General features: G+C 40.3%; 1 protein-coding gene across 3 annotated transcripts in view; it reads right to left on the minus strand.

Annotated features, from left to right (window-relative positions):
• Positions 1 to 684: 684 nt before the first annotated feature.
• The window catches only part of matn4 (matrilin 4), a 46,212-nt gene continuing 32,304 nt past the window's right edge, over positions 685 to 14,592 (minus strand). For all 3 annotated transcript variants that reach the window (XM_002938014.5, XM_004918653.4, XM_004918652.4), the window contains 6 exons: positions 12,971 to 13,093; positions 11,307 to 11,429; positions 8,444 to 8,848; positions 7,274 to 7,426; positions 4,306 to 4,410; positions 685 to 2,817 (listed from right to left, as the gene is read on the minus strand). In XM_002938014.5, coding sequence (XP_002938060.3) covers positions 2,759 to 2,817; positions 4,306 to 4,410; positions 7,274 to 7,426; positions 8,444 to 8,848; positions 11,307 to 11,429; positions 12,971 to 13,093 — 968 coding nt within the window. In that variant the 3' untranslated portion in view covers positions 685 to 2,758. The remainder of the gene's footprint in view (positions 2,818 to 4,305; positions 4,411 to 7,273; positions 7,427 to 8,443; positions 8,849 to 11,306; positions 11,430 to 12,970; positions 13,094 to 14,592) is intronic.

The following is a 14,592-nucleotide window of genomic DNA, read 5'->3' on the forward strand; positions in this document are numbered from 1 at the left end:
ACTCAGTGCAGCGTTTCTGTGAGTGCTTATGGCTGTATTTACATAGACCTTTAAGGGTTTGGCTTTGGCTGAACAATAAGGATTTGTCTTCAGCAAGCCTCACACCTGAAGATCTGGTTTGATGACCTTTCCCCAATATGGCCACCGCGAGCTTGGCAACATCTGTTTGAGACAACTGTATCCCAAGGGGGTTGGCAGCTTTTATTGGCTCATCTATGGCCACCTTTATCCTAAATCCCCCCAAAAGTGCTAAGATTTGACCAAAACCCAACCCCAATCCTGGATTTGGTAAATGCCTTGATGTTAAACTGATATTTTTTACAGGTTGTTCATGTTTTTTGTGCTTTTTATTAGTGATGCACCAAACCCACTTTTTTGGGTTCAGCCGAACCCCCAAACCCACCATGAAGGATTCGACTCCGAACCAAATCTGAACCCATATGCTGATTAGGATCAGAAGGGGTTAAAAAAAAAATTCCCCTGGCCATTTAACCCTTTCCGAATGCTAATGTATGCCAATTAGGATTCGGTTCGGCCAAAAAAAACCTGGATTTGGTCTGAATCTCGAACCGATTCCGGGATTCGGTGCATCCTTACTTTTTATTGTTTTGCTTTTTTTTAGCAAGAGAGAAAACATTGGCAAGATTTATATACAAATATAAAACACAACAACGGACACATTTCTAAAAAAAAAAAAAAAAGATCATTTATTTTTTTCTTAATTGGGGCCGGTCACACAAAATGTTACAGAGATTGCTAAGAACGACACATTCGTTTGTCACAGATGCAATTTTGCCTTCAAAATAACACATTGTTGTTACAGTTTGACAAACGAGTCTTGACATATCTAGTGATATAAGTTACAATTATTAAACTGACAGTTTCAAATTCCAATACCCACATGGCAGTTGCAAATATTCTCTTGAGCTATATACATACATAGGTAGTTTTAAACATGGATTCATTTTGTATTGGCCAATTGTTGCCATCAAAACATTGGAATGGAGTTCCAGGTCATGTGTCTAGTAAAAGTGCCATTTTCATGTTATATTTAGGCTTATTTAACATCTTCTAGTAGCCTCTGCTCTCCCATTGGATACTACACTGATGCCCCCAGCTTAGCACAGAAAGTCCAGGAAAGTCCCATTCTAAATGTGCAATTCTAATTGCAGACTTGTGCTTTCTTTGGAAACCATTAAAAACCATTCATTGACAAGTCTGTTGTATTATAATGTCCATGAAACTGATCTCTGGACTTTGGAGAAAAGGGATAGGCAATCCTAAATATTCCTGTTGTTTTTGACCAAGGTCTGTTTTCTCTAAGACCTAATTGTTTCTATGTTAAGGTCCCCATACACGGGCCGATTGTAGCTGCTGATATTGGTCCCTTCGACCGATCCGGCAGCTTATTAGCCCATGTAGGGGCAGAAATGAGGGGCCTGCCTGACCGATATCTGGCCTGGAATTGGCCAGATATCGATCAGGCAGGTCAAAAGATTTAGTCGGATCGGGGACCACATCGGCTCGTTGATGCGGTCCTCGAACTGACTGCCCCATTGCCGCCATTTTAATTAGATCATTTGGCCCCACATTAGCCTACATGTTCCCCACCCACCTGCAGGTGGGGATATCGGGAGAAGATCCGCTTGCTTGGTGACCTCGCCAAGCAAGCGGATCTTCACATGTATGGGCACCTTTAGGAAGCCATCTCTCTAGGAGAGATCTCTGCCTTTAGCCCGACCTACATGAAAGACCAGTAACTTAAGTGAGGCCATGATCTTCCAAAACAACTCAAGGGAAGGCTCTTCAGCTTGTCAATATTCAGCTAGGAGTTTATTCTCTTCCACATATGAACTGCACATAGATCAGATGTTCTCAACCTGTGGGTCAGGACCCCTTTTGTGGACCCACAGGGGTCACCCAAGACCATCGGAAAACACATATTTCCGATGGTCCTAGGAATAATTTTATGGTTGGGGGTCACCACAACACGAGGAACTGTATTAAAGGGTCACGGCATTAGGAAGGTTGAGAACCACTGGCATAGATGCTCCAAGCTCCAATGCTTTGTAGGTGGCTACAGGCCATAAGGCACTCTTGGCATTACACAAAGGCATATCTTGTAGATAACTAAATGAAAATATATCCAATTCTCCAGCTTTTTTAGAATCATACCTGCTGATCTTCTTTAGGACATCAACTTGTCCTTCTTCATTTTGATGCATTGATCTACAGACCCTCAATACAGAACACTAAAACTCTCTTGGACAAAATACAGGATTCATCACTATGGGTCGGTTATATCCTCACCACTTAACAAATAAAACCCACTTGACAGCAGAAGCCATTTTGAAGCCCACCTTAATAGTCCAACCTACTCATTATTGGGCTTTGTAAAATGTTTGTAAAAAATTCCTTTGCTTAGCTTATTTATTCCACAAAGAGGCACTATTTAAATGTAATAATATATAAAAAAAAACGTCTCAAAAGTTTCAAAATAGAAAAAAAAATGACCCTAAACTATAAACTACTATAAATTCCCCACCTTTTGGGCAAAGCCTCTAATAAAAGTAGTAACAATATAATAATAACATTAATAATAAAAATCTATTCACATTTATTTATAATATGGATAGTTTTACAACTCGGACCTGGCTTGTACTTGGTTGCCTTCTTTCGGAGGGTTACTATGGGATGCCGCTGGACCGCAGCAACGCCACACAGACTGAAGTTAGTAAAGGTCTTCGCCTTCATTCTTTCATTTTTTGCTGACGAGCTGGTTTTCCAGATCTTCGAGTCTTGCGTTCAGCTGAACCAGTGGGGGTTGTTAAAGAAGATAATATCAAACAGCATAACCATAAACATATCAAGGGGAAATGCGGTTGGAATAAGAGCCCCCACACAACACACAAACCCCTAATATCCCTATTACTGTAATCTGTTTCTTTAAAACATAGGAATAAATACCATTTTATATGCTGAAATCCAGCTGCAAAACAGTTCTTCTCTTTCTGCATCATGAAATCCTGGCAGGGGAGGAGGGACTAAAACATTGATGTTAGCTTTATGCATCTACTTAAGAATTAAAGATGTAGTATGAGGCCATAGATTTTTGTGTGTGCAAAGAATATTTTTTCGTATTAAGATGCCTTGTATTTTAGCTTTTGGTTAAAAATATAGTCTTCACTGTAATAACAGTGGCCAAACTTACCATAGTGTGTAGGCCTTAAGGTTCATATCAGAAGTCTAATTTTTTAAGGTATCACCCCCACCAGGGCAAGTTTCCCCCTAAAGGGGCCCTTTGAGTCTTTGGTGAAGAATAATTAGCTGCTTGAAATTCAAAAAGGTAAACCAATCATGAAGAGGTTTCCCATGGCATCAGAATTTGTGTGCCAAGGTTGTATCTATAGGAGCACGTTTATTTACCTCTCCCCCATTGAATGATCTGTAGATGGTGCTATTGTTGCATCTAGCCTTCAGTATGGCACAAATTAGTGGCACAAAAAAGTGAATATACTGTACTTTTGGCTGAAAGTCTGCAGGTCTCTGAGTAATCGGAAGTAAGGTTCTCAGTGGTGTCAGGAAGACCAAAGAATAGTCGCGGGTAGTCGCAAGAATAGTCTCAGGCGTCAAAAGAATAGACAATTTTTTTTCCGTGCGTCATTTTCGCCGTTTTGGGAATCTTTTAGAAGATTCGCGTATTTATTGGCAAAGCGAAATGGGACAGATTCGCTCATCACTAATCACCGCTACTAACTTGTCTATAAGTAACTTGTCTATAAACAACCCAAACCTTGATGGTCTATCCTCATAATGTAATTTCCACTTTTCTGCGTTGGCGGATTTTTTGGGCGAAACGGGTGCCAAAATTCAGAGCGGAAAAATGAATTGTAGCCTGCGTCAAAAAAATTGATATCGTTGCGTCAATTTCCGCAGTTTCAAGAATCTTATCAAAATCTTATCGCCGAAATGAAACGGGACAGATTCGCTCATCACTGTCCATTGGTCAAAAAAACCCCAAGCCATATCCAGTAGGTAAAAGAATATTGCTAAGTATGCAGCCGGCCTGATAATCATATTTTCTGAGCATTTCCCTCCTTGGACCTGGTCTTCCAGTTTAGGCATTTGTATGAATGGAGTTCCAGAAGGAGCATTATAAATGATTGCCCATAGCCCAAAAGGAAATGCTTGTTGGCATGGGAACGGAGTTTGCATTGATTTAAAATACCTGAAAATCAATTAAAATGGTTGGCTTGTTAGTATATCTCTGAGAGACTAAAAGAAGTTGCCAGACAGAAAGGATATGTTGTTCCGAAAGGCTCTCGAGCTTTGCAATGGTGCTTGTCTGGAAGCTGACGAGGTGCTCGCAGTCACAGGGGTTCTTTGTCTCAGTCGTACCTTTAATCTCCTCTGAAAGAAGAAAGAAAACGCGGTCGGTTTTGCAAGTAAAGGTCCCCATACACGGGCCGATAGAAGCTGCTGATATCAGTTCCTTAAACCGATTCGGCAGCTTATCGGCCCGTGTAGGGGCAGAAACGAGGGGCCTGCCCAACCAATATCTGGCCTGAAATTGGGCAGATATCGATCAGACAGGTTTAAAGATTTAGTCGGATCGGGGACCCAGGGTCGGACTGGGGGGTGCAGGGCCCACCGGAGCTCCTGCCCTAGGGGCCCTGCAGGTGCCCCAGCCAGCCGTATCCCCTACCCCCCCCCCAGGGGCCCCCATAACCCCCCCGCAAGGCCCCCACCAAACGTCCTCCCCGAGTGTGTATAAATTGAATGCGACAGGGGAGGAACAGCCAGTTGGGGGAGCACCGACAAGGGGCGGACTGGGCCGCCGGGGCCCACTAGGGCTGGGGCCCAGTCCAACCCTGCGGAGACCGCATTGGCTCGTTGATGCGGTCCCCGAACCGACTGCCCCATTGCCGCCAATATAATTCGATGGTTTGGCCCCAGGGCCAAACGATCGAATTAGCCTACACGCTCCCCAATATCGCCCACCCATAGGTGGGGATATCGGGTGAAGATCCGCTTGCTTGGCGATCTCGCCCAGCGAGCGAATCTTAACGTTTATGGGGACCTTAACAATATTTATAGATAAAAGGAAGCCAATGGATGGCAAAATGTCATTTCATTTTGAAAACTGGTTGACTTTTTAGCCGCTGGTATTATTTTTACACGGCCTGTCATTGAGAAACAGGGTTTACATTGTGGCAATTAAAGTGTATTTAAAATTTGTCAACTAAATCACTGTTTGTTGAGCACAGTTGTGTGTTTTCCCCATTCAGCAAACAGGTTCAGGCCCCCGGCTCTAATCCAATGTATTTGTTAGGCCTCGCAGTCACAGAGGGATCTAAACCATCTGGAGCTTTTCCAGTAAGTCCCTGGTTACCAGCCCTGGCCTGTCCCACCATGATTCTTTGCTTCCTAAATGCGGCCACGGTCTGATGCCTTGCACAAACATGGAAGCCTTCTTTTAAACATTTTAAAGCTGTTTACACGCCGTACGCTTGTACGCTACAACTATATTATTTAAGACAGGAAAAGATTTCTAAATAGGCTTCTGTCAGCATTCTGCCAATTAGGGTAACAAATAGGGCTGCCAACGTTTCCATGGCCCCTATACCAGCTGGGGCGGGACTGAAAATGGGCAGGGCCATGGCATTAAAAAGGGGCAGGGCTATGACACAGAGGGGGGGGGCAAAGAGTATAAACTGTTGGGAAAACCAGAGGGAGTGGGAGGGTGGAAGAGGTAATGAGTGGGATGGAGGGGAAGTGGGGATGGAATTGGGGCTGGCCAGAGGTAGAATTTACCGGCAATGTACAGGTATTGGACCCATTATCCGGAAACCCATTATCTAGAAAGTTCTGAATTATAAAATGGCCATCTCCCATTGACTCCATTTTAAGGAAAAATTCACATTTTTATTAAAATATTTCCTTTTTTCTCAGCAGTAATAAAACAGTACCTGTACTTGATCCCAACTAAGATATAATTACCCCTTATTGGGGCAGAACAGTCCTATTGGGTTTATTTCATGGTTAAATGATTCCCTTTTCTCTGTAATAATAAAACAGTACCTGTACTTGATCCCAACTAAGATATAATTACCCCTTATTGGGGCAGAACAGTCCTATTGGGTTTATTTAATGGTTAAATGATTCCCTTTTCTCTGTAATAATAAAACAGTACCTGTACTTGATCCCAACTAAGATATAATTACCCCTTATTGGGGGCAGAACAGCCCTATTGGGTTTATTTAATGGTTAAATGATTCCCTTTTCTCTGTAATAATAAAACAGTACCTGTACTTGATCCCAACTAAGATATAATTACCCTTTATTGGGGGCAGAACAGCCCTATTGGGTTTATTTCATGGTTAAATGATTCCCTTTTCTCTGTAATAATAAAACAGTACCTGTACTTGATCCCAACTAAGATATAATTACCCCTTATTGGGGGAAGAAAAATCCTATTGGGTTTATTTAATGGTTAAATGATTCCCTTTTCTCTGTAATAATAAAACAGTACCTGTACTTGATCCCAACTAAGATATAATTACCCCTTATTGGGGGCAGAACAGCCCTATTGAGTTTATTTAATGGTTAAATAATTCCTTTTTCTCTGTAATAATAAAACAGTACCTGTACTTGATCCCAACTAAGATATAATTACCCCTTATTGGGGGCAGAACAGCCCTATTGGGTTTATTTAATGGTTAAATAATTCCTTTTTCTCTGTAATAATAAAACAGTACCTGTACTTGATCCCAACTAAGATATAATTACCCCTTATTGGGGGCAGAACAGCCCTATTGGGTTTATTTAATGGTTAAATGATTCCCTTTTCTCTGTAATAATAAAACAGTACCTGTACTTGATCCCAACTAAGATATAATTACCCCTTATTGGGGGCAGAACAGCCCTATTGGGTTTATTTAATGGTTAAATGATTCCCTTTTCTCTGTAATAATAAAACAGTACCTGTACTTGATCCCAACTAAGATATAATTACCCCTTATTGGTGGCAAAACATTTCTACTGTGTTTATTTAATGTTGTTTAAATTATTTTTTAGCAGACTTAAGGTATGGAGATCCTAATTATGGAAAGATCCCTTATCCGGAAAACCCCAGGTCCCGAGCATTCTGGATAACAAGTCCCATACCTGTACTTGTTACTGGCTAGGCCACTAAAATACTGGCTGGGTGGCAACCCTAGTAACAAATGACTTGCACCAGGTGGATGTTGGTAATGTGCTGTATAATTCTTACCTGGGCAAATGTTAAGCTTTAAATCCTCAGCAATAAGATTCATTGTGCTAAAATCCGCTGTGTAAAAGGAGTGTTTGTTAACAGGATCAGAAGCAATTTCATTTAGTTCATCTTCAACAGCCTTCCCGACACCCACGGCGTACATGGTTATGCCTGAAAAGCAAATAACGGCATTAATATGTAAAGGTTAAGAATATGGAGCACTGGCATCACTTATCATCAAATAAAGACAAAACTCTAACATCAAGGGCTATGGAATATCTATGGAGAAATACCACACTTTATTCCAATCAATGGTAATGGAATGCTCCATGATTAAACTTGGGAGGCAACTGCTGCCTGAAAGTATGCACCAATGCTTTTTTGAGCAAAAATGACCTTTTAGTTACTACTGACAGCGCTCCACGGCCATAGTTGAAGTTCCAAACTATACAATTCAGATTTACACAGCAAGAAACTAGCCATATATTGACTTGATGCAGTTTGACATTCATTATGCCAGAGGTCCCCAACCTTTCTTATTAATGAGCCACAGTCAAATGTAAAAAGACTTGGAGAGCAACACAAGCCCCATAAAAGTTCATGGAGGAGCCAAATAAGGGCTGCGATTGGCTATTAGGGGCCTCTATGCACCCTATCAGCTTACAGGGGCTTTATTTGGTAGGAAATCTTGTTTTTATTCAACCTAAACTTGCCCCCAAGTCAGGAATTCAAAAGTAACTACCTGGTTTGGGGGCACTAAGAGCAACATCCAAGGGGTTGGGGAGCAACATGTTGCCCCTGAGCCACTGGTTGGGCATGACTGCATTATGCTAAAGGGTAGGTAAGAAGAGGATAGAATAAATGTGAGATGCACACAAGAATGCTAATAAAAGGAAAAAAGTAAGAAGCAACCAATTTTAGATTGAGTAACTGCCCCCAATAACTAGGGTGAGATTGGGCACTAACTAGGGAGGGATTTGGGATAAGTGTTTATTTGCTGCCCTGCATCCCCCTGGAACTATAATAGGGTGACTGTATGTAATGAGCAAAGATGTTGGGCTTCACCAAGTGGTCCACCAGGGGGTTTGGGGCAGAAGACAATGATTTCTGAAATTCTTTGCTGCAGTTTGACATCATGGTTTTACCATGTTTATCAGAATTATTTATCTGTAGATACTATTTTCTTACCAGCCTCCTTAGCCTTCTTAGCCCATTCAGAGATATCATCTTGAGAACGTCCATCAGTGAATACCAGGCCAATTTTGGGTACATTTTTTCTTGCTCCTTCTGCCTCAGAGAAACTTTGCTCCACCATGTGTTTCAGTGCTAGGCCGGTCATGGTGCCTTTCTCCATATACTGAATGTTCTTCACAGCTGTCTTGATATCTTGGCCATTTGTATACTGACTGAGGGGAAATTCTGTTCGGACGCGACTGGAGTACTGGACCAGACCGATGTGTGTTCCTTGTGCAGAGATGGCCGAGGAATCCACAATATTGATTACAAACTCCTTTACCAGCTCAAAGTTTTGAGGTCGGACACTCTTGGAACCATCAATCACAAATACTAAATCAATGTAACCAGTGGAGCATTCTGTAGAAAGACAAAAAGCACATTAATGAAGGTTCTGCCTACAGGACCGGAGCGTTATCTGTGTCACTGCTAAGATTTCCAACCATGACAAGTAATGGTATTCATCTTCTAGTCTGAGAACTTTGTCTAGATTGCTAAACACTGGAAGAACTGAGGTTGGCTTCAGAAATAAACTGTGTAGATTTCGGGCCATAGGAAGGAATGAGGCTGGACATAGTTTGATGACTATGGTAAGAACAAGCAATATTGTTATTTTGATAACATGCATTCTGGTATCATCATAGCACATAATGGTATTAACCAAATCTGTATGGAGAAAAGGGCTTCATTCTAACATACAGCTTCAGGGTCATTAAGCTAAAGATTTTCTGTAATTCACAAACCATTAATTGTCCAGAAGCTATTAGGTCTACAGTTACGATGAAAGCCTCACCATAAATGAGTATTATGGACTGAACTTATTACTGGGCAGTTTCCATAGACCTTTCTTAGAATTATGGTTAGCTCCTTCAGGTTAGCAAACATAGGTCAACACTATCTATTAGCCATAAGTCTAAAGCAAATGGACTCTTTGAGTAGTCTTGAAAACATTTCACCACTCTTCCAGGAGGCTTTTTCAGTTCAACTTCAGTCATTGAGACTTATCGCTCCTGTATATCATTGAGACTTATCGCTCCTGTATATCATTGAGACTTATCGTTCCTGTATATCATTGAGACTTATCGCTCCTGTATATCATTGAGACTTATCGCTCCTGTATATCATTGAGACTTATCGCTCCTGTATATCATTGAGACTTATCGCTCCTGTATATCATTGAGACTTATCGCTCCTGTATATCATTGAGACTTATCGCTCCTGTATATCATTGAGACTTATGGCTCCTGTTACTGTATATCATTGAGACTTATGGCTCCTGTATATCATTGAGACTTATCGCTCCTGTATATCATTGAGACTTATGGCTCCTGTATATCATTGAGACTTATGGCTCCTGTATATCATTGAGACTTATGGCTCCTGTATATCATTGAGACTTATGGCTCCTGTATATCATTGAGACTTATCGCTCCTGTATATCATTGAGACTTATGGCTCCTGTATATCATTGAGACTTATGGCTCCTGTATATCATTGAGACTTATGGCTCCTGTATATCATTGAGACTTATCGCTCCTGTATATCATTGAGACTTATCGTTCCTGTATATCATTGAGACTTATCGCTCCTGTATATCATTGAGACTTATCGCTCCTGTATATCATTGAGACTTATGGCTCCTGTATATCATTGAGACTTATCGCTCCTGTATATCATTGAGACTTATCACTCCTATATATCATGACCACGACGAATAAACACCTTAATTGACATTGGCCCATATGTTAAAAAAATAAAATTTTAACATTAGGTCTCCTGGGTCATAGATTGGACTAGAACCAACTATAAAACAGTTTTGGTTCTAGTACAGGTATAGGACATAAGGGGTCTTTCCGTAATTTGGATCTCCATACCTTAAGTCTACTAAAAAGTCAATAAAACATTAATTAAACCCAATAGGATTGTTTTGCATCCAATAAGGATTATTTATATCTTAGTTGGGATCAAGTACAGGTACTGTTTTATTATTACAGAGAAAAGGGAATCATTTAACCATGAAATAAACCCAATAGGGCTGTTCTGCCCCCAATAAGGGGTAATTATATCTTAGTTGGGATCAAGTACAGGTACTGTTTTATTATTACAGAGAAAAGGGAATCATTTAACCATGAAATAAACCCAATAGGGCTGTTCTGCCCCAATAAGGGGTAATTATATCTTAGTTGGGATCAAGTACAAGGTACTGTTTTATTATTACAGAGAAAAGGGAATCATTTAACCATGAAATAAACCCAATAGGGCTGTTCTGCCCCCAATAAGGGGTAATTATATCTTAGTTGGGATCAAGTACAGGTACTGTTTTATTATTACAGAGAAAGGGGAATCATTTAACCATGAAATAAACCCAATAGGGCTGTTCTGCCCCCAATAAGGGGTAATTATATCTTAGTTGGGATCAAGTACAGGTACTGTTTTATTATTACAGAGAAAAGGGAATCATTTAACCATTAAATAAACCCAATAGGGCTGTTCTGCCCCCAATAAGGGGTAATTATATCTTAGTTGGGATCAATTACATGGTACTGTTTTATTACTACAGAGAAAAAGGAAATCAGTTTTAAAATTCTGTATTATTTGATTAAAATGGAGTCTTTGGGAGATGGCCTTTTTGTAATTCTGAGCTTTCTGGATAACGGGTTTCCAGATAAGGGATCCCATACCTGTAACAAGACTGACTGATCTCTTATGCAAGGAGATTTTATTCAGATTACAAACACTTTGGTACAAACTGCTTGAAGATGTGCAAAAATCCCAAAGTCCATCCCTGATCCTGTTTAAGTGTTCCGCCACAACTTACTGTTGCAGGTCTTCCCATCTGCCTGGAGTTCCTGTCCCTCTGGACAGATGCAGTAGTATGATCCAGGGGTGCTGACACACTTAAATTCACATCCATGGTCCACAATGTTGCACATATCATCAGCTGGATTTACACGAGAATGACAATTTTTTAATGTTTAATACACAAAAACCATGATTAACCAGTGAAATATAGCCTTATAAACGGTACATAGTGGCAGTAATGATTAGTGGTTGTTACATGACTTGCCCTTTTAGGGGGGGCTCATTAAAAAAAAGATAAAAAACAAAACTAGATAATGCGGTTTTAGACGTCCCTTAAGGACCACTATACTCTCAACTGTTCTTGCACAATTGTGCTTACTCTAGGGATGGACATTTTCCTATTGTGGAAAATGTCATATTATCCAGTTTGATAACCTAACCGAATGGTATTGCCCCCTTAACTACTAGACCACGCCCCTTTTCTTTCTTCTTGTAATGTGACTATAGGGGTTATTTCTTATTCCAAGGGGAGCAATTGCAAGTGCTAAACTGCTCCTTGGTGAGATTAAAAAATCGGAAAGATATGCAAGTTAGGGGGCGGATATGGGGTGGGAGAGGGGAAATCTATGTACCTCCCCCCTTATAAACTTATAAAAAAAACCTTAAGAATAAATCTATAATGGCCCTTTAGAGTTAAACAGAAGCTAAAATACTATATTTAACATCCTAATGGCTAAGGATACTTATATCCTAGAGCTAAAAATGGCCTCCGCACTCAAGGGGCTCAATTGGATGTATACGAAATCAAGTACTTCATCTAATGGCAAATAATGAAGCCTAATTTTCATAAAGTCACTTAATAAAAATACGCCCTCTTAAAACTGAGCTTAGGGCCGTTTTTGCCCAGAGCCCACCAAGACACGGGGCTCACCATCAGGCCTTTTTTTCTTTTACATTGTTATTAGCAGACCCCTCCATTTTATCCATTAAGTGAGCATAGCCTTGATAAGTTAAATATAAGAAACAGAATTTGTTTTACTTTTTATTTTGTTTGTAATATTTTATTTATTACCGTATATACTCGAGTATATGCCGATGTACCTAATTTTACCTAAGAAAACTGGAAAAACGTATTGACTCGAGTATAAGCCTAGGGTGGGAAATGCAGCCGCTACTGCTAAGTTTCAATAATCAAAATAAATACCAATAAAATAACATTAATTGAGGCATCAGTGGGGTATATGTTTTTCAATATTTATTTCAAAGAAAAACAGTAAACTAGCTCTGTAAGTGCAGAAGAGGGTCAACAAAAACAACAGGCACTGGAGGGTCTGGTTGCGGGTGGCCTAATTTGCACACAAAAGAGAGAGGGTGCTAGTCTAGAGGGACCCATGGCACCCGACTCGAGTATAAGCCGAGGGTGACTTTTTCAGCACATTTTGGGTGCTGAAAAACTAGGCTTATACTCGAGTATATGCAGTATGTTTATCTGCTCCCATGGCTGTTTGTCCGGTGATCCCACTTCTGCCTATTATATTCACGTTCACTTGCAAGTGCATTTTGATGGCCACAGGGGGCACACTAATAAAATATTTGCCCTTGACCCATTGATACCTTAGATGGACTTTGTCTCTGTATCTATAAGAGTTACAGTATTTATCCTGCCTGAATGTTACTCACCTACGCATGTTTTGCCGTCGGCTTGTAAAGTGTAGCCCTCGTTGCAGCGACAGTAATATCCATTCAGTATACTCACACATTCGTGCTGGCAGCTGTGATTGCCGTAGGAGCAGTAGTCAATCACTGGAAGTCAGAATAAAACAAGGTTAGTGACCAGTGAAAGCAGATTAATTAAAGGAAAACTATACCCTCAAAATAAATACAAAATCAAGAGATAGTTTGTACTATGTGAAGTGACCTATTTAAGAATTTCGCCAAACTGGAATATATATATCAGTATATATTTTCCTTCTACATCCTTTCTCTTGAGCCATCTTCAAAAAGTATGAATAAATACCATGTTTATATGCTGAAATCCAGCTGCAACACAGCTCTTCTCTTTCTGCATCATTTGTAATCCTGGCAGGGGAGGAGGGACTAAAACATTAATTTTGTAATTGTAACAACTTCTCCACAGCTTACAGACAGCATGCAGGAACTACATAACCCACAATGCATTGCACTGTGATGTTCCTTTCCTTATTGACATCACGTGTGCAGGGAATTGTGGGATTGGGAGGATGCAGGCTGAAGGCAGGCTGAGGGACAGGCGACTACTGTTACATTTTATTTGAGTCACAAAGTAGTCAGCCAGTTCAACAGGGGGCGGGGCTTAGGGAACTGTTCCAAACCATATTATTACATTAAAAATCATAAAACAGCTGCATTTAATGCATTTTGGTTGAATATTGGCTATATGTGCCTGCCCCTGAGCATATTCAATGCTCCATTTGGCATTAGCCAATGGGTAGGATCATATTGGTTAACAGAAAATCCTTGGATAATGCCACTGCTGCAAAGACTTGGGATACAAATGAACTCAGCCCACCCACCCATCTTATCATTTCCCTTTATATAAGCAACAAGACCTAAATGTAGTCATACACATTAAAGGGGACCTGTCACCCCCACACGAAAAGCTGTATAAAAAAAGGTCAAATTAAACATGAAACCCAATTTTTGTAATTAAAAACATCTATACCTGTTATAAATGTATTTAAAAATATTAGCTATCAATCATATATTGCCTGCCCTGGCATAGAGGCGGGGCAGGCAATTACTTTCACTTCCCATTCAGCACTTCCTAGATGTCAATGCATTTATATATCCTGTACAGATACAGATACCGGATTACAAAATGTCTTTCCAAAATGGCAGCTGCCTGCTTGCTGTGATGGTGACTGGGGGAAACAAGATTTATATCATTTCAAAAGAAAAGTCCATTGACTTCTACAAATTTCTGCTGTTTCGCAAATGGAACAGATTTGCTCCTATTTTTCACATTAAACATAATAACATTTATCTGGATTCTTCAATTTCACTCAGTTGCTTCTCACGGTTTGTCCCCTGTTCTTTTACCCAGATCTCTGTCATTTTCCCACAAGGCCTCGGCGTTGATAACAAGTGAGACAGTTAGACTTGGTATTGCCTGAATTAAACCAACATAACAGTTCATTCTCTTTCCATAGTAATTAATCAAAAGCCACAAAGGTATCTTGTTCGGACAAATATTTCATGTTGGACAGGAATGAAAGGTGCTTGTGGGTTTTACTTCTCTTGTGCCCAGAAATGAAATGAAGATG

This window comes from Xenopus tropicalis, chromosome 10 (assembly GCF_000004195.4).
Source record: "Xenopus tropicalis strain Nigerian chromosome 10, UCB_Xtro_10.0, whole genome shotgun sequence".
NCBI classification, from domain to species: Eukaryota; Metazoa; Chordata; class Amphibia; order Anura; family Pipidae; genus Xenopus; species Xenopus tropicalis.